At 55.0% G+C, this 25,074-nt stretch overlaps 2 protein-coding genes across 6 annotated transcripts; both read right to left on the bottom strand.

Annotated features, from left to right (window-relative positions):
- Positions 1 to 148: 148 nt before the first annotated feature.
- On the bottom strand, positions 149 to 4,472 carry INSL3 (insulin like 3). The gene is made up of 2 exons (XM_019737043.2): positions 1,238 to 4,472; positions 149 to 354 (listed from the first exon to the last, which is right to left on the bottom strand). The coding sequence occupies exons 1-2, from the start codon at positions 1,425 to 1,427 to the stop codon at positions 149 to 151; spliced, it is 396 nt and encodes a 131-aa protein (XP_019592602.2). The 5' UTR covers positions 1,428 to 4,472.
- Positions 4,473 to 7,615: 3,143 nt separating this feature from the next.
- On the bottom strand, positions 7,616 to 21,844 carry JAK3 (Janus kinase 3). Of its 5 annotated transcripts, none has more exons than XM_074337902.1 (24): positions 21,712 to 21,844; positions 19,117 to 19,309; positions 18,560 to 18,683; positions 18,137 to 18,248; positions 17,823 to 17,968; positions 17,122 to 17,416; positions 16,428 to 16,550; positions 16,192 to 16,349; positions 15,649 to 15,760; positions 15,218 to 15,404; positions 14,548 to 14,675; positions 14,224 to 14,355; positions 13,567 to 13,651; positions 12,713 to 12,840; positions 11,884 to 12,016; positions 11,656 to 11,807; positions 11,386 to 11,536; positions 10,759 to 10,898; positions 10,497 to 10,686; positions 9,949 to 10,073; positions 9,492 to 9,664; positions 9,093 to 9,210; positions 8,752 to 8,862; positions 7,616 to 7,874 (listed from the first exon to the last, which is right to left on the bottom strand). In XM_074337902.1, exons 2-24 carry the CDS (start codon positions 19,298 to 19,300, stop codon positions 7,767 to 7,769), a joined length of 3,315 nt encoding a protein of 1,104 aa, XP_074194003.1. In that variant the 5' UTR covers positions 19,301 to 19,309; positions 21,712 to 21,844; the 3' UTR covers positions 7,616 to 7,766. The 5 variants fall into 5 exon arrangements, with proteins under 5 accessions (XP_074194003.1, XP_074194002.1, XP_074194006.1 ...); XM_074337901.1 differs by having other exon boundaries at positions 19,117 to 19,313; positions 21,712 to 21,837; XM_074337904.1 differs by lacking the exon at positions 7,616 to 7,874 and having other exon boundaries at positions 8,766 to 8,908; positions 19,117 to 19,313; positions 21,712 to 21,837.
- Positions 21,845 to 25,074: the final 3,230 nt, after the last annotated feature.

The raw sequence follows: 25,074 nt of genomic DNA, 5'->3' as shown, positions 1-25,074 counted from the left end.
ACCAAGGTGAGGTGGTGAGTGCCCCATCCCAGGAGGTAATCAACAATGTACCCCCCAGATGTGGGGCTTTACGGTGCTGTGTGGCTTCAAGAGCTCACCAGACCAGACCTAGGTCTCTAGCTCCCCCGATGCCATGCCCCAGGAGGGCTCAGTGGGGACAGAGGGTCAGCAGATCTTGCCGAGTACAGCCGCTGAGGCAGCAGTGGCGGGCAGGGTTGGTGGCAGCTGCCCGGCGGTGGTGGTAATGTCGAGAGGTCTGGGGCAGGGGCTGTGGTGCAAGTACCAGCATAGGGTCCCTGTCAGCCACCAGCCCATGGAGGAGATGTTGTCCTTCCAGCCATTGCAGCAGCTCACCTAGGGACAGAGTACAGTTTAGCATGGATTGGGGAACCCAGAGGACCCCGCACACTGTGTACACATCCCTGCATGTTCTCATCCCACTGCATGTCCCACCAAAGGCTCGTCATGCACACAAATAGAAAGTGAGTGCTTATTAAGTGCCCACTGCATACCAGCCACAGATTTAATCCCCAACCCAGGTGTGTGCACTCCTGACCCATGCTCACACTCAAGTCCCCAGCTGTGCAAACTCCCAGGTGCCACCTATCACATGAATGCACAGACACTTCACAGAGCAGAAGACGGTAGGGGTAACGTGACACATACATGCGCACGGGTATGCAGGCAGTGGTCACACACGGACACACACAATCCCTGGGTGAGCACACACAAGCACATAACCTCAACCTCCCTTCCCAGTCTCCCCCACCTGCCATGTGCGCCTCTGTACACCCACCTGCACCTGTGTCACACAGACCAACGCCAGCACACAAACGTGTTTTACGCTCTCTACACCAGAACCAGGATGAGGGTGAGGAGAGCGAGCACTGGCCTTGGTGCAGTTTAAGGGAGCGCCCACACTCAACGATCAAATTTTAATACAATATTTTTAAAAATCAAAATTAATGCAAAAGTGCATGAAGATCAAAATACTGAAATGGTAAATAAAGACAGGTTCTGACCGTGCATTTTCAAGACTGCCCGGTTTCACTCTCCTTGCACCGGCTCCCACGGAGGAGGAGAAAGGGGGCAATGTATCCTCCGTGGATTTGCACACACTGCTCAGCCGGCAGATGAACCCTGGTCCACATGCGCAAACCCACCCGTGTCCTCGACGCCCACCTGCGCCCCGTGCACCTGCCCTACTTAGAAACCCAGGAACACAACCCCCACTCACGATCGCCGCCTGTCACTGGCCTCCCGGTCTCGAGGGACCAGCGCGGGCCCCCGCACACGCGCACCAGCGCGCGGACAAAGTGGTGGCCACACAGCTTCTCCCGCGCCTCCGGGGCGGGTGCGTGGGCCAGCGCCAGTGCCAGGGCAGGGCCCAGCAGCACTAGTGCCCAAGGAAGCAGACGAGGGTCCATGGTGGCAGGAGGAGCCAGGGGCCTCTACTGTACCCCTCCCTTATAGGCGCCCAGCCTGCCCCAGCTGGGGACCTTGGAGGGGGGACTGAGCATGCTGAGGGAGGGCCCAGGGAGAAGGTCAAGGGCAGGGTCAGGGCCAGTGCAGTATAAGCCCTGACACTGGGTTTTCTCTTTTTTGTAATGTGAGTGCCTGACTTAAGTTTTGCTTCTGGAGGCAACCACTTCCACAACAGGCCAGGCTGCTGACTAGATAAAGTGCCAGGTGATCTTCCCCCCTGAGCCTCCCCTGTTTTAGAGATGCTGGTTGATTTTGATAACTGACGATTTGGACCACTTTTATCCTTCACGCTTTAAATTACTGCTCTCGTGTTTTAAATTCACCAATAAAGGATGAGCCTGTGAAACCCTAGCTCCCCCATCCTTTACCCCAATAAAAGCAGAACCCCAGACCTGTGCATGTTCTCTCTCTCGCTACCTGCCACCTCACGGTGTGGCCCCAGGTGTACTGTGTCATTTCCAGGCCTTGTAAGAAATAAACCTTTTTTTCCCCCAAAGTTAATTGATGGTTACTGAGGAAGGGTGTCTTGCAAACCTAATGAGCACAGGGGCGGGCTGAGACCAGGCACAAAGCAGCGAGGATCTGTCTCTGGGCCAGTGTTGGGTGTACATCCCCCAGGTGGACTGCTGGCTCTTTATTATTATTTTTTAAACCATTTGAAATAAGTGAGATAGATAAACAGAAATAATAATTCCACAGCGTGGGGCCATCCAGCCAACTGAGACCAAGGACATCCAGAACCTTGTGCTGGTTGCTGTACGCGAAAAGGAAACTGAGGCTCAAAGCGGGGACCCCACACTTGCCCAAGGTGGCAGGAGGCTAGGCCCTGGGGCTGGGGGTGCTGGCCAGCTCTGCCTCTCCCACCTCAGGGTCCCATGATGGGCAGAGACTGGAACGCCCAGAATAAAGCAGCTACATTTGCTCAGCACCTACTGGATACCAGCCTGGTGCCGTTGGAGGGCTTATGACCTTGTTTTACCAAGAAGGGAAACTAAGGCAGAGGGAGGGAATGATACTCCACCCGAGGTAGAGGAGAGCCTGAGCTGAAAACCTCATCTTGCTCGAGCTTAGAGCAGCCCCACATGGCCCCTCCCTCCGGCTCTTCACCAAAGCAGGCGGCTTTTCCTGGGCTGAGAGAGTAGGCACAGAGAGCTGTCTCTTGTCTCTGCCCTGCTCTCTCTCTCTCTCTGTCACTCGCCATATCTTTCCAGCAGTCCTGAGGAGCACAGTCCCTAGGGGACTGGCTTGGCCTCTCAGACGTTGGACCCCTCCCCACAGCCTAGCTCTACCAACCCAACCTTGCCCTCTGACCCCCCACAGAGCAGCCTGTTCCTTCCACCCACCAAAAGCCTGTAATCAGCTCCCCAGGACAGAGCCAAGGCCAGCAGCTGGGACTTGGGGGAGGGCTCTGTCCTCCAGGGACCCAGCCAATGCCCCACCATGCTGTCCCTCCTCCCCTAGCCTGCCCTGAGACCCCCAGTGTGGCCCCTAGGGGTCACTGTCCCCAGCGCTAACCACATTCCTTCCCAGCTCATATATGCCCAAGGTTCCCCATCACCCAAGTCCAGCAACAAACCATCCCTTCCACTGAACTCCTTTATTCATTCAACAAACACCCCCAGAGTCCCCTCAGTGCCCACGTCAGCCAAACCCCCATGGAGTCCCCAGGTCGGTGGACACAGAGCTGGACAGTCACCACCCTAGTCCTAAGGTCAGAGGGAAGTACAGGGCTGGCAGGAAGTAATGGGAGCACACCAGGGAAGGCTACAGGGAGGTGAGAGCTGGGGTTCTGAGAGACGAATAAGAGCTTTCCAGGGAGGCTAAGTGGCAGAAAAGCCTTGCAGGCCGGTGAAGGGTGGTGGGGGCTTAAACTGCATAAGTCTCTCCAGAAGTTGACTGCACAGCTGAGGGACCAGCCCTATGGAACGGAGACACAGAGAAGGGAAGAAACCTGCCCATTGTGACACAGCAAATAAGGGGCAGAACTGTGGGCTCCAACAATCTCTGTACCCTGAGCCTCCTCACTCTCACCATGCTGTTCCCTTCACTAAGAATGCCTTTCACTTCCTCAATTGCTGAAAAGCTTCTGGCAGGCTCCAGGGTCATCAATATCTGACCCTCTAGTCAGGACAGAAAGGGCCCCAGTGTAAGGCAGGAAACAAGCCCTGGGGACAGTCAAGTACCGTTAGAGTGGACTGGGACCCCAACCTCTCTTGGCCCCTCACACAATCCCAGTCATACTTGCTTCCCCCAAAAGTGAATTGCCAACCAGAGCAGTTGTCCTTGGCTTCCTCCAGCAAAAGCAGGATGGGGGAACAGAAGCCTGAGATCACATATTTAAAGTTACATCATTTCCCTGCTGGAAATGAGACAGGAAGACATCCTCTGAGAGAATGGGAAGATGGGAGGAGTTTAAATGTGGTCCCTCACTTCTGGGGGCAGGACTCAGTGGGCCCCGTCGAGGCATCTGTCTTGAATCTTTACAAGTTCCAAAGGCCACAAGGCTGCTATTACGCGGCAAGCCAGAAGGGGTGCCCCCCCCACCAGATGCAATGTCATTTGACACACGTGGGGTCTCGGTGAAGCACAAGACTGAGAGGGGCAGCTCCCAGCCCAAAGTCACACAGCCAGTCCATGGAGACCAGAACCCAGAGGTCTGTATGTACGAGATGTAAAAATGACAGTGAGTGGAGTCCTCCCTCCAGACGAGCAGGGAAGGTAAGCATCTCACACCTCTGAACGCTACCCCCGACTTCCACTCCACAGCGCATCCAGCTGGGGGCCCAGGGCACTGAAGGACGGCCGGTCTTGCGGGCTAGGAGCCCAGCATAGCTTCATGAGCTCATGAACCTGAGGGTGTAGGAAACAACAGGGTCACACGAGAGTGGTAGGAAGGACATGACTCTGGTCCAGTTTTAAAATATACTTAGACTCCATCCCTCCCCTGCTCCAAAGCCTCCCATGGCTCCCTATGGGTCTTAGAGCAAAATCTCACCCTCTCCCCTGCCTCCCTCCTTCCATCACCTCCTCTCTTGTTCCAAGCAGCCTCCACTGAGAGGCTCAGCTAATGCTGAGAGGATGGATGCTCCATCCTCCACTGAGACAGCCCTCTGCCCGCTCTCCCCGGGGGTGGGCTCCTTCTCCTCCAGACACCACCCCATCTAACAGGCCCTCCCTGCCGACCCTTCCCCCATCACTCCCCCCTGTTCATCTCCTTCCAGACACTGATCACCACCAGAATGTTCTTGTTAGCTTCTGCTGGTTTCCGAGAAGACCCTTGTTGGTCCCCAGCACCAGCACACCACCCAGCACACAGTCGGGGCTCCACACATGTTTATGGCCTGAGAGCCACAAACGATTTTATGAACTAATTTATGAATGACCAACTGCATGGGAGGAGCTTCCACAAAAGTTATGATGCTAAACAGTCAGTGTTCCCACAATTGTGTTAAGTACTGACTGTGTGTCAGACTCTGAGCTGAGCACAGGATGGGCGTTAACCCCTCTGTTCCTCCCCCACCTTATAGGCGCCCAGCCTGCCCCAGCTGGGGACCTTGGAGGGGGGACTGAGCATGCTGAGGGAGGGCCCAGGGAGAAGGTCAAGGGCAGGGTCAGGGCCAGTGCAGTATAAGCCCTGACACTGGGTTTTCTCTTTTTTGTAATGTGAGTGCCTGACTTAAGTTTTGCTTCTGGAGGCAACCACTTCCACAACAGGCCAGGCTGCTGACTAGATAAAGTGCCAGGTGATCTTCCCCCCTGAGCCTCCCCTGTTTTAGAGATGCTGGTTGATTTTGATAACTGACGATTTGGACCACTTTTATCCTTCACGCTTTAAATTACTGCTCTCGTGTTTTAAATTCACCAATAAAGGATGAGCCTGTGAAACCCTAGCTCCCCCATCCTTTACCCCAATAAAAGCAGAACCCCAGACCTGTGCATGTTCTCTCTCTCGCTACCTGCCACCTCACGGTGTGGCCCCAGGTGTACTGTGTCATTTCCAGGCCTTGTAAGAAATAAACCTTTCTTTCCCCCAAAGTTAATTGATGGTTACTGAGGAAGGGTGTCTTGCAAACCTAATGAGCACAGGGGCGGGCTGAGACCAGGCACAAAGCAGCGAGGATCTGTCTCTGGGCCAGTGTTGGGTGTACATCCCCCAGGTGGACTGCTGGCTCTTTATTATTATTTTTTAAACCATTTGAAATAAGTGAGATAGATAAACAGAAATAATAATTCCACAGCGTGGGGCCATCCAGCCAACTGAGACCAAGGACATCCAGAACCTTGTGCTGGTTGCTGTACGCGAAAAGGAAACTGAGGCTCAAAGCGGGGACCCCACACTTGCCCAAGGTGGCAGGAGGCTAGGCCCTGGGGCTGGGGGTGCTGGCCAGCTCTGCCTCTCCCACCTCTGGGTCCCATGATGGGCAGAGACTGGAACGCCCAGAATAAAGCAGCTACATTTGCTCAGCACCTACTGGATACCAGCCTGGTGCCGTTGGAGGGCTTATGACCTTGTTTTACCAAGAAGGGAAACTAAGGCAGAGGGAGGGAATGATACTCCACCCGAGGTAGAGGAGAGCCTGAGCTGAAAACCTCATCTTGCTCGAGCTTAGAGCAGCCCCACATGGCCCCTCCCTCCGGCTCTTCACCAAAGCAGGCGGCTTTTCCTGGGCTGAGAGAGTAGGCACAGAGAGCTGTCTCTTGTCTCTGCCCTGCTCTCTCTCTCTCTCTGTCACTCGCCATATCTTTCCAGCAGTCCTGAGGAGCACAGTCCCTAGGGGACTGGCTTGGCCTCTCAGACGTTGGACCCCTCCCCACAGCCTAGCTCTACCAACCCAACCTTGCCCTCTGACCGCGCACAGAGCAGCCTGTTCCTTCCACCCACCAAAAGCCTGTAATCAGCTCCCCAGGACAGAGCCAAGGCCAGCAGCTGGGACTTGGGGGAGGGCTCTGTCCTCCAGGGACCCAGCCAATGCCCCACCATGCTGTCCCTCCTCCCCTAGCCTGCCCTGAGACCCCCAGTGTGGCCCCTAGGGGTCACTGTCCCCAGCGCTAACCACATTCCTTCCCAGCTCATATATGCCCAAGGTTCCCCATCACCCAAGTCCAGCAACAAACCATCCCTTCCACTGAACTCCTTTATTCATTCAACAAACACCCCCAGAGTCCCCTCAGTGCCCACGTCAGCCAAACCCCCATGGAGTCCCCAGGTCGGTGGACACAGAGCTGGACAGTCACCACCCTAGTCCTAAGGTCAGAGGGAAGTACAGGGCTGGCAGGAAGTAATGGGAGCTCACCAGGGAAGGCTACAGGGAGGTGAGAGCTGGGGTTCTGAGAGACGAATAAGAGCTTTCCAGGGAGGCTAAGTGGCAGAAAAGCCTTGCAGGCCGGTGAAGGGTGGTGGGGGCTTAAACTGCATAAGTCTCTCCAGAAGTTGACTGCACAGCTGAGGGACCAGCCCTATGGAACGGAGACACAGAGAAGGGAAGAAACCTGCCCATTGTGACACAGCAAATAAGGGGCAGAACTGTGGGCTCCAACAATCTCTGTACCCTGAGCCTCCTCACTCTCACCATGCTGTTCCCTTCACTAAGAATGCCTTTCACTTCCTCAATTGCTGAAAAGCTTCTGGCAGGCTCCAGGGTCATCAATATCTGACCCTCTAGTCAGGACAGAAAGGGCCCCAGTGTAAGGCAGGAAACAAGCCCTGGGGACAGTCAAGTACCGTTAGAGTGGACTGGGACCCCAACCTCTCTTGGCCCCTCACACAATCCCAGTCATACTTGCTTCCCCCAAAAGTGAATTGCCAACCAGAGCAGTTGTCCTTGGCTTCCTCCAGCAAAAGCAGGATGGGGGAACAGAAGCCTGAGATCACATATTTAAAGTTACATCATTTCCCTGCTGGAAATGAGACAGGAAGACATCCTCTGAGAGAATGGGAAGATGGAAGGAGTTTAAATGTGGTCCCTCACTTCTGGGGGCAGGACTCAGTGGGCCCCGTCGAGGCATCTGTCTTGAATCTTTACAAGTTCCAAAGGCCACAAGGCTGCTATTACGCGGCAAGCCAGAAGGGGTGCCCCCCCCACCAGATGCAATGTCATTTGACACACGTGGGGTCTCGGTGAAGCACAAGACTGAGAGGGGCAGCTCCCAGCCCAAAGTCACACAGCCAGTCCATGGAGACCAGAACCCAGAGGTCTGTATGTACGAGATGTAAAAATGACAGTGAGTGGAGTCCTCCCTCCAGACGAGCAGGGAAGGTAAGCATCTCACACCTCTGAACGCTACCCCCGACTTCCACTCCACAGCGCATCCAGCTGGGGGCCCAGGGCACTGAAGGACGGCCGGTCTTGCGGGCTAGGAGCCCAGCATAGCTTCATGAGCTCATGAACCTGAGGGTGTAGGAAACAACAGGGTCACACGAGAGTGGTAGGAAGGACATGACTCTGGTCCAGTTTTAAAATATACTTAGACTCCATCCCTCCCCTGCTCCAAAGCCTCCCATGGCTCCCTATGGGTCTTAGAGCAAAATCTCACCCTCTCCCCTGCCTCCCTCCTTCCATCACCTCCTCTCTTGTTCCAAGCAGCCTCCACTGAGAGGCTCAGCTAATGCTGAGAGGATGGATGCTCCATCCTCCACTGAGACAGCCCTCTGCCCGCTCTCCCCGGGGGTGGGCTCCTTCTCCTCCAGACACCACCCCATCTAACAGGCCCTCCCTGCCGACCCTTCCCCCATCACTCCCCCCTGTTCATCTCCTTCCAGACACTGATCACCACCAGAATGTTCTTGTTAGCTTCTGCTGGTTTCTGAGAAGACCCTTGTTGGTCCCCAGCACCAGCACACCACCCAGCACACAGTCGGGGCTCCACACATGTTTATGGCCTGAGAGCCACAGACGATTTTATGAACTAATTTATGAATGACCAACTGCATGGGAGGAGCTTCCACAAAAGTTATGATGCTAAACAGTCAGTGTTCCCACAATTGTGTTAAGTACTGACTGTGTGTCAGACTCTGAGCTGAGCACAGGATGGGCGTTAACCCCTCTGTTCCTCCCCCACCTTATAAAGCACTGTTAGTCCCATTTTGGAGATGTTAAACTGAGGTTCTGAACATGTTTGTGACTTGCCATACAGTGAGATGGCAGCAAAGTAGAGGCCAGCGGGAGTTCTCAACCAAGAGACAACGTGGTGGAGCGATCCAGAGGGGCCAGCAGGGTTGCCCACGACCCCAGAGTGGGAAATTGAGGGAAACCCTCCAGCTCTCACCTCAGCAGGGCAGGCCGGAGGCGCGGGCAGCCTCTGGCCCTCCGCCAGCAGGTCCAGGAGGCGGCAGAGAGCCGGGACATCTCTCTCACACCCCATCATTCGCAAGAACTCCTGGGGCCAAGGGGGAGAGCCCGTGGTGGGGGACGAGCATTCAGGGCTGGAGGGGAGGGGCGTCCCATGATTGGGAGGGTAAGCCCTAGTGAAGGGAGAGAAGGGCTCACCCGTGGTGGGGGGGGGGGGGGGGGTCTTCTGTGATGGAAGGGCTGCCTGTGGGGTGGGGGTGGTCAGCCATAGTGAAAGGGGGAGGGGGAGCGCTCTGGGGACCCGGGGCACCAACTCACGGCGGAGGGGCTGCAGCTCTTGTCGCTGTAGGTGAATAGCTCATACAGGACGACCCCGAAGCTCCAGACGTCTGACTGGCGCGAGAAGATGTTGTCTGAGAGGGACTCCGGGGCATACCTGCAAAGGACGGGGCAGCCGTGGGGTGAGTGGGTCAGGCAGAGGATGGGAAAGGAGTAGCCCGGGGCTAGGGGAGCTGTCCAGGGAAGGTGGGGCTGAGAAGGTCAGTCCCAGCTGTGTCAGTTTCAGTTTCCCTGACTGTGGGATGGGGGTGATTCTCCAACCCAGTGGCCTGCTGGGGTTGGACCTAGTGAGGGTCGGGAGGGGCAGGGCGGAGCTGTAGCTGTGGGGAAGGGCCAGGGCTGTGGGGAGGAGGGGCGGGGCTAGGGCTGGGTCCCCACCAGAAGATAGGGCTCTGGCCCGGCTCGCGGACAACATAATAGTCTTTGTCCAGAGGCAGCAGCTTGGCGAGGCCGAAGTCGGCAATCTTGACGTGTGTTTCGCTCTCTACCAGGATGTTACGCGCTGCCAGGTCTCGGTGCACGCAGCGGCAGGAACCCAGGTACTCCATGCCCTGCGGGGCAGACATGGGGTATGACCCCAGGATGACCCGGCAGGCTCCCCCCCCCCCAGCCTGACCTGGAATCCAAACGCAACCCAGACCCCACGCCTAACCCCACCTCTACCCCATCCTGTACTCCAGTCCAGATGTCAGCCCTAACTCAGCCCCACCTCCAACCTGATCTGGACCCCAGACGTCAACCCTCAGTCTTCCCTCGAAACTCTACGCTGACCCATGCCCAAGGCAAGCAGCCAGCTCGGCGAGGCGCGGCCGGTCCCGGAGCGGCGGCCCCGCACCTTGCAGATCTGCGAGGCGTAGAGAAGCAGACGGCTTGCGTCGAGGCGCGAGCGGTGCCGCTGCAGGAAGTCGCGCAGGCAGCCGCTGGGCAGGTACTCCATGACTAGCCGCAGGCTCTGGCGGCCTAGGAGGCAGAGGAGGCGGGAGGAGTCACCACGGGACCCAACTCTATCTACTCCCCTCCCCATTCTTCCTCCGTTCAGTGGGACCTTGGGTTCTTCCGGGACTCAGTACTGCTTTCAATAAAATGGGAAGGCAACAATAACACTTATCACTAATATCTCTTGAGTACTTTCTACCATATACATTGATTCATTGAAACCTCATAATGACCCATTTTTCAGGTGGGGAAATTTAAACTCAGAGAGGTTGAATCACCTGCCCAAGGTTGCCCCCACTGCTAAGGGATAGAGCTGGAATTCCAACCCCTAGTGGGTCTAAATCTGGATAAACAATGAAGAGTCCTTAGCGTCCCTGCTGGTGTTCACAGACCACCCCAAAGACGTAATGTGGGGTTTGAAGACCACTCCTTTGGGAAGGGACAAACCTGGGCCGTAGCTGACACCTCGGTACTTGACAATGAAGTCACTGTGCAGGGCTTTGAGGATGTGGATCTCCCGCTGGAAGTCCCTCTGCTGGTCTGGCCCGCTGTGCTGCAGCTGCTTCACAGCCACCAGGGCGCCTGTGTTGTCTCCCAGCGGGTCATAGCGGCATAGTTCCACGCTGCCAAAGTTGCCCTGGGGGATAGCGGGGTTGGTGTCCATGTACCTGGACGCTGCTCCGCCCACCCCCAGCCCAGCCCACCTCACCTTGCCCAGCTGTGAGATGTATTTGAGGTGTCTCTCCTCAAAGATGGTAGGGTCCTGGCAGGCGTAGAGCTGGGCACCATTCCACAGCTCTTCACGAGGTGTCAGAACACCAGGTGTGGGGTCTGAGAGGAGCTCATAATCTGGGGGCCACAGGCAATGAGTGAGCAGCGTATTGGGCCCATCAAGTCTCTTCTACACCCTAGTCTCCTGCCAAATGAACTGCCTGATGCACCCCAGACATGGAACACACCTTCTCAGCTGACTTGCTATGGGACCTCTATCTGCATGCTTACCTCTCTGTGTATTACGGCAGGGCTACTGCAAGCCAAAGGGTACATTGCAGGGACTAGAAAAGGATGTCCCTGGGCCAAAGCAGCTCCCTTAGGCAGTGCACACCCTGTACAACTACACATGGCTATGGAGACCGAAGGGCCTTCCCAGACTCCACTGCTGTGACTCGTGGTCACATGACTGAACTCAGGCTGATGGGGGAGATGCGCTGGGTGCCCCCTCAGGTCTACCCCATGGAAACCTAGCAGGGAACCCTCCAACACAGGTTGGGCTCTGCTCTCACAGGGCCTAATATGACATGCCAGCCCTGCCCACCCTTCCTGGCGCAGGGGGCACCTGATGTGATAAGGTTGTTCAGATCACGGATGACGGCACGGAAGGAGGGCCTGTGGCCCGGCTCATAGGCCATGCACTGCTGGATTAGGAGGGCCAGCTCCACCCACTTGGGAGCAGGCAGCTGCTGCCGATCCTCGTAAAACTGGAGCTTCTGAGGGCAGGAAGAGGGGTTGGTCACCGCTGGTGCACCCTCAGAAGCCCCCCCCCAGAACTGCCCACCCTCCCCAAGCTGGACCTTAGTCCACCCTTCTGTCAAAGGGGGGCTCTGACCTTGGCAGGATCCAGGGTACTGACTGGCATCGTGACACCGCTGAATACCTCCCAGACTGTGGCACCGAAGCCCCACTTGTCAGCTTCCAAGCCAAGTGTCCGGGCCTCCTGGAGACACTCAGGGGCCACCCAGGGGATCCTGTCAGTGAGCACTGGGGGTGGGGATGGTGTCAGGGATTGTTTCCTTGCCCCACAAGACCCCTTCCTCCTCCAGCCCTCCACACTTACTCTCCAGGCTTAGCACAGTGGGGCTGACACCAGGATCACTCAACTTGATGAAGGGTGGGGTCCCATCAGCCCCCTCCCGAGCCAGGAGCACCTTCCGGGCTGAGACATTGCCATGGGGGAGGCACTTGTCCTCCTAAGTGGGCCAGGCAATAGGGAAATGCCAGGGAAGGTTTGATGAGTGAATATGCTAGCTTGCAAACTCCTATACATCCTTCAAAGCCCAACTGGTACTGCTCAGACCATACTCCAGAATCTTCCCTAGATTACTGGCAGCCTGTCTGGCCTCCTCTAATCCACCCCCTATGACCTATGTCCTTCTGCTCCTTAAATCCTGCTCCCCCACCCTGTGGCTCCCAATTGCCTTCAGGATAAAGTCAAAGATCCTCAGCCTGCCATTCCAGGCCTTGCTCATTCTTCCCAGGAGCTCTCTTCCACACCCTGGTCTCCTGTCAACTGAATTGCCTGATGCACCCTAAACATGGAACACAGCTTCTGAGCTGCAGGTCTTTGCCCAGGCTGTTCCTTCAGCCTGACATGTCCTCCTTCCTTTCACCTCTCGATGAACTCCTACTAAACCTTCAAGACCACAGCAGTTTGGGAAGCCTTTCCCCCACCCAGCCTCATTGCTCACTACTCCCCAGTGACATCCACAGATGACCAGCTGTTCCCTTCTGGTCTTACACCTCTGAGCCTGTACATACGCTGTCCCCTCCGTCCAAAACGCTCTCCCCTTGGACCTGTGCCATATTGCTAGCCACACTACAGAGTCCACCCGCAATTCCCTGTCCTGTCTGTGAAGAGAAGGTGGAGCAGGCAGAGGAGTACTCACCAGATAGTTGAGAGCATAGGCCAGCTGTTTGACCACCTGCAGCTTCCAGCTGGCTGGCACCAGGTGGCCACACTTGCGTAGATACGTGTCTAGAGCTCCCAGATGTACAAATTCCTGCACCATGATGCCTGGTGGCAGCCCAGGGAGGAGTGGGGTTAGGAGGTAGGACTGCATTGCCTTTGGCAGGCTCTCCCTCCACCTTACCCTCAGGGGTTCCTTGAACTCTCCACTCTGGCTGTTCCCTCCCCTGCTCCTCCATCCTTACCCCACTCACCTCTCCAACCTTCCCACTTCCATCTCAGAACTATCTGCTTGAAATGCCTGGAAGGTTCTGAGCTCTCTCTGCATCTCACTTCCAGCCCTTTGTATGTTCCATGTCTTCCGCCTTGAACACCCCTCTTCCTTCTTTGCCCTAATTCCTACTTATCTTCACCTCCCCAGAACCACTGTCTGACCTGCAAGCTGGGAGTAGTGGCCTCTGACCACCCCTGGTGGCCTACATTGTCCCCAATCAGAAACGATCATTTATCACCCTGCCAGCCTGTCATATTCTCTGTTGTGTGCCCCACTCCTGGCACAATTTGGGCTGAACTAAATGGATGGAATGGAGGCTTGGAGAGGCAACGTGGCCCGTGCAAAGCTTCAGAGGGGGTATATAGTGAAGGGATATTGGAACCAAGGTCTGTCTGACTTGAGAGTTCTGGGGGCTGGGGATTGGTTAGAGCCTGGCACTGCTGACCAAGGAGTGATGATTGAGGGGCATGGGATAGGGTGGTGGCCCCTGTATGTTTATTTCTAATGCTGCATGGATAGGCTCAGTGAGGCAGGTCAGGGGTGGGGCATGGGGGTCTCACTGTCTCCAGCCATGCACACGCCATGAAGCAACACGAGATGCTGGTACGACACTTGGTTCATCAAGCTCGCCGCTTCCAGGAATGACTGGGGAGGTGAAGAGGGAGAGAAGATGAATGGGTTCTTCCCATTCCAGGGTCCAACCAGGGACCCCAAACTTGCTGCTCACAAACATGCCTGAGGAGGAGGCCTGGCTCCAATCTCCTCTGGCCCTGGAACCCACCGTGCGTGTACACAGCACTCTGTATCATGATTTTCTGACGGCAGCTGGAAGACCCCACTGTGATCTACCCCAAGTCTCTTACAGAGAAGTGGGAGATTTGGGGGTTGAGGAGGGTTCTAGCCTTCCCCTGTGTGGCCCAGCCCCTCTGAGGCCTCCATCTACATCACTCCCCTCTCCTTTGCTCACTCCTCTCTGGCCCACTGGCCTCCTTGCTGTTCCTCAAATTTGCCAGGCTCAGTCCTGCCTCAGGACCCTTGCACTGGCTGCTCCTGCAGTCCGGTGTACTCTTTCCTTTGCATCTAAATTCCCCCAGCTCTTCTATATTTCATTGTTTGGAGATGCTGTGGCTACATTTCTGTGTTTTCAAATGTCTCTGACTCCACGACCCTCTCTCCAGTCAGCCCTGACCCCACAGGCATGGTTCCCATTCACTCACCTCCATGCAGTTCTTATGTTTGGCATCTAACACTTTGAGCAGCACCTCCGTTTCTCGGGGCTCCCCGTCCACAGTCTCGTGGCGACAGCCCCGGTAAATCTTGGTGAAGGACCCATGACCCAGGTTCTCATGCTTTAGGGTGAGAGGACAACAGGAGAGGTCAGTAAGGGGCTCTTGTGGGGTATGGGCCCCATTTCACAATTGATGAATGAAACAGAGGCAGAGAGAGGTTACATCACATGCCTGAGGCCACACAGCAGAGGTGGATTTAGGCTGTGTCTCTGGATTTCAACTGAGGTCCCCCCACTTCCTGAGGCCCCTTACCCACTCCAGGCTGTCAGCGGGGATCTTGTGAAATGTCATCTGACTCAGCTGGCATCCCGAGTGGGGCTGAACAGGGGATGATGTGGGCTGGCTGCAACCTCTCCGGATGACAATCAGGTTGGACTTTTCTAAGAGGAGAAGGTGGAAGGAGAAAACTAGAGGTCAGAGGTGAAAGGCCCTCAAAGGTTTGCTCATTCCCTGTTTTAGCTTGGGGTCTCCCTCAGAAGCCGACCCTGAGATGAGGACTCCAGGGCACGTGGTTTATTTGAAAGGAGACTCCAAGAAGTCCTGTATGGGGGTGGAGAAGTGAAACACAGAGGGAAGGAACCCTGCAGGGGGCGCCAATGAGCAAATAGCACTATGGGCAACAAACTCACGCCTCAGAGTTGTCCCATGGGAGAGGTTTGTCTGAGAGTGAAATGACCCAGAGGAAAAGGCAAGAGATGGAGAGAGACTAAGCGTTAGCAACATCCCTCAGATTCAGCTGTGCCTGGATCTAGCCATGCCTGAAGGCAGTACTGTATATATACCATGAGCCAATAAATCACCTTTTCTTCCCTAAACCACTTTGACCTGCTGTTTCTGCCATTTGCCACACAAGAGTTGTGGCTAACACAGAATGGCAGGGCCCCAGATTGACTACTCAGTTCCGAGAAGAGGATAGGCTCACCTTTGGGTCTAGGGGTGCAGCAGAAGGTGAGGTTCAGTGCAACCCCATCCACATGCAGCCCACCATCCCAGCAGGCAGCCAGGAGCTCTCGAAGACTGCTGTGTGGTCGGCCAAGGCCAGCCAGGGAGAAGGTTCCTGTGGGGTCGCACCGGATGAGGCAGCCCTTGTAATCAGGGCCCAGGGGGGTCTGCAAGGAGGAGTGGTCCCTGAGTGGGAGTAGGCAGCAGCCTCCCATTCGCTTCCTCTTCCTTGAGCACCACAGGCTAATTTCAATCTCCAAGACTTTGCATATGCTATTTCCTCCACCGAGAATGTCTTTTCCCTCTCCTTCTTCAGGAAGCAAGTGCTGACACATCTTTCAGGTCTCAGCTCAAATCTCACCTCCTCCAGGAAGCCCTCCCTGCCCTCCTGACTCCTAGTGGTGGACTGACCTGGACACAGACAGTGAGGAGGAAGCTGTCAAAATCCTGGGGGCTGCGGCGTAGAACATAGGAGCCAGGAAAGGAGCCCCTAGCCTTGAGCTTGTTGATTGCAAAATCCAGGCTTTGGGGAAAGGTGGGAGGGAACAGAGAATTCAAGACAGAGAGAAGGAGGCAGAGAAACCAAGCCAGACCTGGGTTCTAATCCTGGTCTCTCTGAAGCCCTGGGACCCTCACCCGGTAACATTCCCTCCCATCCAGCCACCGCATATATAACATGGGCCAAAAGACAGGGTTCTACCTAGAAGATTAAACAAGGGGAAATGGCCCTGGGACCCCTGGAGTCAGAGGAAGGAAATGGCTGCCCTGGGAAGCAGAAAGGAGACCCCAGCTTTACTGAACACTGCCTATGCACCAGGCGCTGTTGGAGCACTTGACCTCTTGTCCAAGGCTCCTGGAAGGCGAGGACACTGAGGCACGGAGAAGGGGCGTGACCAGGATTCAGACCCAGGTGGATCTGGCTGCTGAGGGCTGGCCTGGGAGGCGGGTCCTTACGTGATGGGGCCATGGCACTGTTGGGCCACCTCCTCCAGCAGCCGCGGCGGAGCCACCTCCTTGCAGAAGTAGTGCTGAGAGTCGGTGGTCAGCCGGAAGTAGCCGTCCACGAGCGCCACGAAGGACAACGCGGCGGGCAGCCCTGGGAACTCAGCCTCCTGTAAGGGTCCGCGTTAGCGCCCGCTGCGCTCCCCGCCCTCGGGTAAGGCGGGGAGTGGGGGGGGTCCAACACCCACCAGGATCTGGTTGTCTGTCCTGGTGACGGTAACCAGGCGGTGCTCCCCGGCCGGGCCAACGCGTGGGGCCTGCTTGATGCTGATGTCCACAATTTCTGGAAAGTCGCAGAAGGGTTGGAAGACCTGGGGGGAGGGGGAGAGTGAGGTTGGGAGTCCCACTCCCTCAGAGCCTTCAACCCCTCTTAGAAGGAAACCTGTATCCCACCAACCCATGACCATGAGCCCCAACCCTCTCAACCTGGCCCAGCCCATCCCTTACCCACCTCTCCCCTGCCAAACCCCACCTCTTCTATCAATCCCACCCCTCGCAACCCCTCCCCTGCACATCTCAAATTTCTCACACCCCACTTTTGGCGGGTCCCCTCCCTGAGCACCTCCCTCGCTTAGCTCCACTTTACCTCCCCGCCTCTTAGTCCAGTCAGAAGCCCCGCCCCCTCCTAGTCCCACCTTCTCCCTTAATGTTAGTTAGCACCGCCCCGTGCCCCGCCCGCCCAATCACGCCCCTCTCTCTCGGCCCCGCCCATTTTCATTCCCGTCCCCTCGCTCAGCCCCACCTCTAGTTGGCTACTGCCTGAGCCCCCCCACAGTCTCTCCACCTCCCTCGACCCTCCCCTAAGAGCCCCGCCCACTCTCCTGTCCCACCCTTCTAGGCCCCGCGTGCCCTTGGTTGGTCCCATCTAGCGTCCGCCCGCACCTCCTGGGCTCCTGGACTCCACGCAATGCCGCTGCCACCAGCCACGCGGAGCAGCCCCGGTGCATCCTGACCACCAGCCGCCCCGGGGAGGCCCACGAGGAAGGTCTCGGAGGCCCTGGCCGGGTCCAGTCGCTCCAGGTCCATGATGTACTTGGCCATGAGCGATTGCCTGTCAGCCTGACAGGCGGCCACACGGCGCAGGGCCTGGCGCACTGTCCTCCGGATGCGCCTCCGAGTCACGAAGCTCAGTCCCTGAATCAGGTCGCGCAGGCCAGGTGGCAGGCAGGTCTTGTAGCTGCGAGTGGGGGAAGCGGGCCCTGAGTGTGGGAAGGGGTCTCCTCAGGGATTGACAAGGACACACACCCACCCAGGCTTTAGTTGAGGGGCTGTAGTGTGGCCTCCCTGGAGGGCATGAGGCCCACAGGGAGACACACTCAGGGTTATGCATGAGAGCAGAGTGGGGATGGCCATTGGGGCCCACAGGACAGACAAAAAACACAGGCAGGCCTTTTAGAGGCAGGAGGCAGGGCCCTGGAGCCTCAGCAGGGAATGGGGCCAGCTTGAAGGGCCTGGATCACATGGACATACTGCAGGCATATAGGTGGGAGCCCCAGGGGGTCTTGGGCTCTGGGATGCCCTGGTGGAGCCACCTTTGCTCACGCCCAGGTAGCAGCTGGGTCCCACAGCCTGGAGGCCCTCACCTGACGGTCTTCAGCAGCTCCTCTGGCCTCTGGGCCTGCTCACAGGCCATCCGGGCCAGGTCCAGCACAGCCAGGCTGAGACATTCTCCCTGCTCCTTGAGACCAAGGCCCACGGGGAGGCGGCCACTCACCAGGTCGTTGCGGTGCTGGGGGTCAGTCACAGCCCAACTGTGAGTTCTAAGGTTGCCCTGTAGACCCCCACCCCTGAGGTGACCCCCTATCCCTGGGTTGCCACAGGAAGGGTCAGCTGAGGCCACCTCTGAGGTTGCTCTGAGGACCCCCAGCCCTGGGCCAAGCCCCATACAGTCCCCTACCTGGGCGAAGAGATGCTCCAGGACTGGCAGGTCAAGGATGGCGCTGGCCAAGTCCTTTCGAAGCCCAAAGCGGTGACACTTCTCTAGCCCAAACCAGTTGGGGAAGTAAAAGCTGTGGAGAGGGGTGAGAACCCTGGAGCGGAGGTATGGGGGGGTAGCCGACTGCCAAGACCTCACAGAGTCTAGGGTGTGCCATTGACTTGCTGTGTACCTTGGGCAAGCCACCCACCCTCTCTGGCCTGTTTCCTCATCTGTGAAATGGGCAATTATCATGCCCTCCCTGGGGCACCCAGTAGGAGGTTCAGGGAGATAATACATTGTGGGATCACTGTTTCAAACTCCCATTTCCTAAGCCCTCAGCAAAAAGCATCCCATTCTGGTGTTGTCTAACCCACACCTGCATGGGGGGGAGGTGCTTCCTACCGGAGCCTGTAGACGAGGACCTGGGTGCCCGCATCCTCCACGGAGAAGATATGGCTCGGGGGGAACCAGCAGGACAGGTCCTCCGTGGCCAGAGCAAAGAGGGAGTGGTACACGGGCAGGATGCCTGAGGGGATGCCCCCATCAGCTCCTTTCTGAGTCTTTCCATCTGTTCTCTGCAGCCCCCATGCAGCCCATGCACAGGGGTCTTTGTCACCTTTAGCTCTGACACTGTGTCCCACCCCTGCTCACACACACTCCAGGATTCCTCATTGTCCTCAGGAGAGAAGCCATGCACTCACCTGCTTCTCAGAGCTCCCCACCTCTCTCCCCAGAGCACCTCCTTCCACTGCACACTTTACCTTGAGGGATGACCAGTTGTTTTCCCTCCTGCACCATCACACCTCTGAGTCTTTGCACCCTTCTCCATTACCAAACTCCTACTCATCCCTCAAAGCCCCAGCTCCAATGCTGACTCAGGTTGACAGCTATTTTAGCTCCCAATCTGAGCGCCCACCCCTACCCATCCTCCTGGCCCAGCCTTTTAGGGACCCACTCACCACTGGCCTTAGCGGCCCGAACACACAGCTCTTCAGCAGAGTGGTCCCCAAAGGAGAAGGATAGGCGCTGTAGGGGTCCAGGGCCCCGAGGGGGCAGCAGCACATGTAGGGCACCAGCCTCTGAAGATGAGAGGCTGCAAGAGCGCTGAGGGATCAGGGGCGTCTCCTCACTTGGAGGCGCCATGAATGCAGCCTGCCTGGACAGAGAGAGACAGCCCCTCAATACTGGGCAGAGAGGACAAGACTACAAAGCTTCTCGAGGTTGGTGAGGGGGACAGAGATGCTACTGGGTGAGGTAGGGATGGAGCTGGAGAAAGAGGAGAGAGATACACAGAGAAAGAGATGGAGAGAAACAGAGAGAGGGTTTTGAGTGTGCAAGGTGGATAAGGGGCCATAAGCCTCCAGCTGAGGGCTGTGCTGGGAGCTGGAAGATAGTCTGAATCCAGATTTGTGTGAATTCATACCCACACTCTTATCGGTGCCCAGAGCAGACATCTCCAGTCAATCTTCAGCCTCTACACTACCTCTGCCCCAGACAGGCAAGAGCAATCAGTCACAGATGTTCAGATTTGCCCACCAGGAAGCAGATGAGTACTGGCTTGTGCATGTAGCATTTACCAGGGTAAGGGTGGCCGACACCACTTTTTGGGTGGGCGTGAGGGGCTGGGGCTGGAAGCTTCTGCATCTGATGTGATGTGTGCCCTGGGGGCAGACCCAGTCTGATAATTCTGCCAACAGGGGTCTCTGTGTCTGTCTTCCTGCCTCCCCCCCACCACCACAATCTCTATCTCCATCACTCCCACCACTGAGCCCGCCAGGAGCATCTCAGGCTCCCATAGCAGGAAGCCTCCCTGGGATGGGCCCAGGAGGAAAACACCTTCTTTATTCACAGCATTCAACATCTGACAACCTCCGACGACGTCCAGCACTCTCTCTCTGTCACTCCTGGGGAACCCCAGAGGTCAGGGCCCCTGGCTGGGCAGGGCAAGGGGTTGGCCTTTGAACCCAGTAAGGAAAAGTGGGGGTGGGGGGGCCTGGCCCGGGCCCGGTGGCTCAGGCGGTTAGAGCTCCGTGCTCCTAACTCTGAAGGCTGCCGGTTTGATTCCCACATGGGCCAGTGGGCTCTCAACCACAAGGTTGCCAGTTCAATTCCTCGAGTCCCACAAGGGATGGTGGGCTGTGCCCCCTGCAACTAGCAACGGCAACTGGACCTGGAGCTGAGCTGCGCCCTCCACAACTAAGACTGAAAGGACAACAACTTGAAGCTGAACAGAACCCTCCACAACTAAGATTGAAAGGACAACAACTTGACTTGAAAAAAAAAAAAAAGTCCTGAAGTACACACTGTTCCCCAATAAAGTCCTGTTCCCCTTCCCCAATTTAAAAAAAAAAAAAAGGCTAGGAAAAAAAAAAAAAGAAAGAAAAGTGGGGGAGGTGGGCAAGATCCACTTAAACTGATCGGAATTAAGAAGATACAAAGAGAATGTTGGGTAAAAACTATGTTGCAAAATTATAGTAGGGCACAGGGGTGGGAAGGGACAGCATTAATGCATTTTGAATGCATCCAGAATATAAACCTGGGGCTGGGAAAGGTGAAGACCCAGGTTTTGGGTTCAAATCCTAGTCCCATCTTGTCCTGGCTGAGTGACCCCTGCAAGGCTCCCACCACTGGGGCTCAACTCTTTCAGCTGTGAAATGGGCTGACTCCCCACCCTCATCAGTGAAGTGGTCTGCTGAGCCCACCCAGACGTGTCACATTTAATCCACAGTAACTGGCCCAATCCTTGGCAACATGCCCTGTGAGCACTGGATGAATGCCAGCTTTACCAGAAAGGAAGGTCCCTGCCAGGGTGGTTTGGTAGTTACTGTCAGGGAGAGAGAGGGTGGCAGGGAGCGAACTTCTCCCTAGTGACAACCTCTCCCTAGGGAGAGGGTGGCAGGGAGCGAACTCCCAAGTAGTTGTTTCAATCCAGTTGTGGAGGGCGCAGCTCACAGTGACCCATGTGGGAATCACACCAGCAACCCTGAGCTAACCGGCCGCCCCACCACTGACGCGTTTCTAACAGCTGACCTGATCGTGCGCATTTTTACCTTTTTACATCAAAGGAATCACACAAGGCATCTTCTGTTTAAAATAAATATTTTGTTTGTTTGTTTTAAAAAAAGCATGATTGTTTAAATATCGAAAGTGAAAAAAAGGAAAAGTCAGAGGTGAAATTCAGAATTCAGGGCCAAAAAAAATACCCGTTTTTAACATCCAAAGTCCTACATCCTGGAATGGCTGGTCTGGGAACTGGGAGGGTCTGGGCTGGGAACTGTTTCCCCAGGGGTGCTGAGCACCCCACACATGCACAGTGATTCATGTAGGTTCTGAGAGCTGGGACTGAGGCCTCATTTTTATGCCAGACAAAGCTGAGGCCCAGCAAGGGTGCCTTTGCCAGCGGCCACACAACCAGCCGCCCCAGCTCACTTGGAGGCCTGGAAGGTAAACTTGCTTTTGCTGTCACAGCACCCTCCACCTGCCCTGCCATCCCCAGCCACAACCATCCACCCACCCTAGGTCTGCTAGAACCATGTAGTACCTCCAGATCTTACCTGGCAGGTGGGGGACCCTAGGCCAACGACAGGAGGGCAGAGCTGGGTGGTGGAGGAAGGAAAGTCCCACTGGGCTCCTTCCTGTGTGGGCCCCTCAGCTTCCTGAGCTGCTGTCACTTACCGAAAGTCATGGCCTTGTGGGGGACGGGGGCGGGGAGGCAAGAGGGCCCAGCTGGGGACGGGCAGAAAGTTCCGGAAGCCTGCACAGCAGTGGCTCTGCTCAACAGGCTGCTGGAGACCCCAGACCCAAGAGAAGGGGTAACAGCAAAGAGGAGGGCTCAGGTCACACAGGGGTCTCAGCAGGCTCCAGACTCACTTTCTGTGGGGCCCTGGCAACACCCTGGCTCCTTGGGCCTCAGTTTACTCATCTGTGGCATGTGTGGGTTGGACACCCATAGGAACTAGTTTTGCACTTGGGGAAGGAACTGGTCTGGGTCTGCCCAGGAAGGAGGCTAGCAAGTTGCCCCAGACAAAGGTCAAGTTCTTCCACATATTTCTCCCATGAGACCCTGGGAAGGGCAGAGGCCCTCTTCTGTGCGCGGTGGCCTACGCCCAGCCCTAGCAACAGCACCAACCAGGCAACTGGGCCTGCCCGCGGGCACACCTCACCATCTGCATGGCGGAGGGGCAATTAATCATTATGGAGAGCACAGAAAACCAGCTAACAGGACAGGCACAGGCCAGAGCTCAGGGGAGCTCTGTACAGAGGCCAAGATCAACCCAGCTGAGATGTGAGGCAGGGCAAAAGAGCACTCCTGGTGGAGGGCACCACAAGGACAGAAGCCCTCAGGTGGGCATGAGTTAAGCAGTTTAAGGAGCAGAGAGGAAGCAGGCAGAGCAGAAAAAGGAGAGGAGGGATGAGAACACAGGATGGGAAGCAGCAGCCGGGTTTGATTGATTTTTTTTTGTTTGTTTTTTTTTTTTTTTTTTTTGGCAGGGTGGGGGTCAGTGTCCTTAATAAGATACAAACCCCAGAAAGAAATTTGGAGAGAGATTTTTGAAGACTCTTATCTCTGTAATCTCATCACAAATCCCGGCCCCAAGATGGCCTGGTTACGTATTTGTTGACTTCAGTCACCCACAGATCCTTACTGGTCACCTTCTGTGTGCAGGGTATTGACACAGCAGACCCAGTCTCTGACTGGTGGAGCTGACAGTCTCATGGGGGAGATGACAATGCACAAACCTATTATCCATGAATTGTTCCAGTGGCCCTCGGGGCCAGGCTGCTAGGAGAGACCCCCCTAGAGTCTGGGAAGGCTTCCTGGAGGAAGTGACTTTATACTTAAATCCAAAGACAAGTGGGATTAGCCAGAGAGTGATGTGGAGGTATAAGGAGTTCCAGAAGGGGGTACAGCCTGAGAGGATAGACGATATCAGATTGTTCCTGAGAAGGGCAGGGTGGCAGGGACATAGTATGCCGAGACTTGTTTAGAGGCATCAATGGGGTCTTGTGGGTGGGAGGAAGGGGTATGGGTTATGTCCTCAGTGCAGTGGGAGCCACAGTAGGCTTGTGGCAGGAAGTGCTATGTGGGGGGCGTAGCCATAGTATTTTTCTTTCACTTCCTAGGTGGCTTCAGCAGAGAGAACTGCAAATATATACACATTCCCACCCATTGCCCTGAGATGAAAGCTCCTGCCTCCAGGAAGGACAGAGAGTCTCCAGGCCCCTGACAACTGTGGTATTTTGAGAATGAGCAGGAGGGGAACAGGGTCAGGACAAAGGTGGCACCCTCAGCCCCAGAGAAGATCACGTGAAAGCACCATGAGGAGGTGCTGGGGAGGCAAAACCCAGGACTTGCCCAAGAGCAAATTGGAAACGTCAGTGATGCAAACACCCCAAATTTTCTGCTGGCAAAAAGCCCATAAATACAGTCAAAGAATAAACAAAGGAAAAGGGTAAAATGTTGAACTCATATCATGGATAAATCATCCTTGATATATAAGCAACTCCTAGAAAGGAATAAGAAAATGCCAGTAACTCAGCAGGCTACAAACCCAGAAATTACAGCAAATGAAGTACAAATGACTCTTAAACCCAGAAAAAGATGCTCAGTCTCTCTCATAATAGGAGAAATGGAAATTAAAAGTACCGTGAAACCATATGGTCATTTCAATGGATACAGGAAAGATCTGACAAAATTCAACACCTAGTCATGATTCAAAACCAAAAACCAAAACCAAAAACCTTCTTAGCAAACTAGGTATACATGGGAACTTCCTCAAACCGATAGGGAGCAACCACCCCAAAATTAAGTGTAATAATACACTTAATATGAAAGGCTGAATTGTGTCCTCCTGAGTCTGGGAACAAGACAAGGGTGCCCATTCTCACCGCTTCTATTCAGCCTTGTTCCAGAGGGTATAGCCTTTGCCAAAAGGCAAGAAACATAAATAAAAGGCATCAAGATTGAAAAGGGTGAAGGAAAACTGCCTATTTGCAGATGACATGATCGTGTACGTAAAAAGTAAAAACCAAAACAACAAGGAAATCCACGACAACTACTAGAACAATTTAACAAGTTCACAGTTTAAATATGTGGACGAAAAAGGGGCCACATCCTAAACCTGACAAGCTCAGAGGAGACCAGCATGGCAGGCCCTACAAACTCAGAGACTGAAATCAACCACGTAGGATGGTCTGAACAGAAAAAAATTCCTAACTAAAAGCGGGTCATGGCAGGTAGTCACAGCCTTGGCCTGTAGCTTCCTTGACAAAGGTCAATCTTTACCTTAAGTGAACCTGTCTATTGCCTTTTTTGCATCTAAGTGAACACCCTCGGAACATCAGAGCAATAATCCCCTTTTCCAGACCCCTCAGGGCACAACCCCGTTGCACCAGAGCACCAGAATACAGAACACCTCATTGTTACCTTGGTCCCCACATACCATATGTATGTGCTGTAAAATGTTAATTGTTAACTATCCTGTGTCCACCAAAGTAAAATGTTTCTCCATTTTACTTTATATCCGATCCCAGAGATTTCCCTGCTTTGCTTTCTCCCACACCCTTAATGTATCACCAGTGGATCTCATGTACTCCTCCTTACATCTCCTCCTTTGATTCTAATGTATAAAATAAGCTGCAAAACTGCTCTTTTCCAGGAGCATTTTCGTAATCCGTTGAGATTTTGCTTCCTGGCAATTGCCCAGTCAGTTTGGCTCGAATAAACTCATTAAACTTTTCTACAGGTTTAGATGTTTCTTACGTCGACAAATAGTTGATAGACAAAATTATATTTAATTGTTGTATATTACACAGTCTTATATACTAGCAGTGAACAATTGAAAATGAAACAAAAAAAATTAATCTCATTTTGCAGTAGCAAAAAAGATAAAATACCTACGGGTAAATCTAACGAA

The sequence above is a fragment of the Rhinolophus sinicus genome, linkage group LG07, assembly GCF_036562045.2.
Source record: "Rhinolophus sinicus isolate RSC01 linkage group LG07, ASM3656204v1, whole genome shotgun sequence".
Classification (NCBI taxonomy): Eukaryota; Metazoa; Chordata; class Mammalia; order Chiroptera; family Rhinolophidae; genus Rhinolophus; species Rhinolophus sinicus.
Note: the sequence above shows the minus strand (reverse complement) of the source record. Positions and strands in the feature narration are given on the sequence as shown.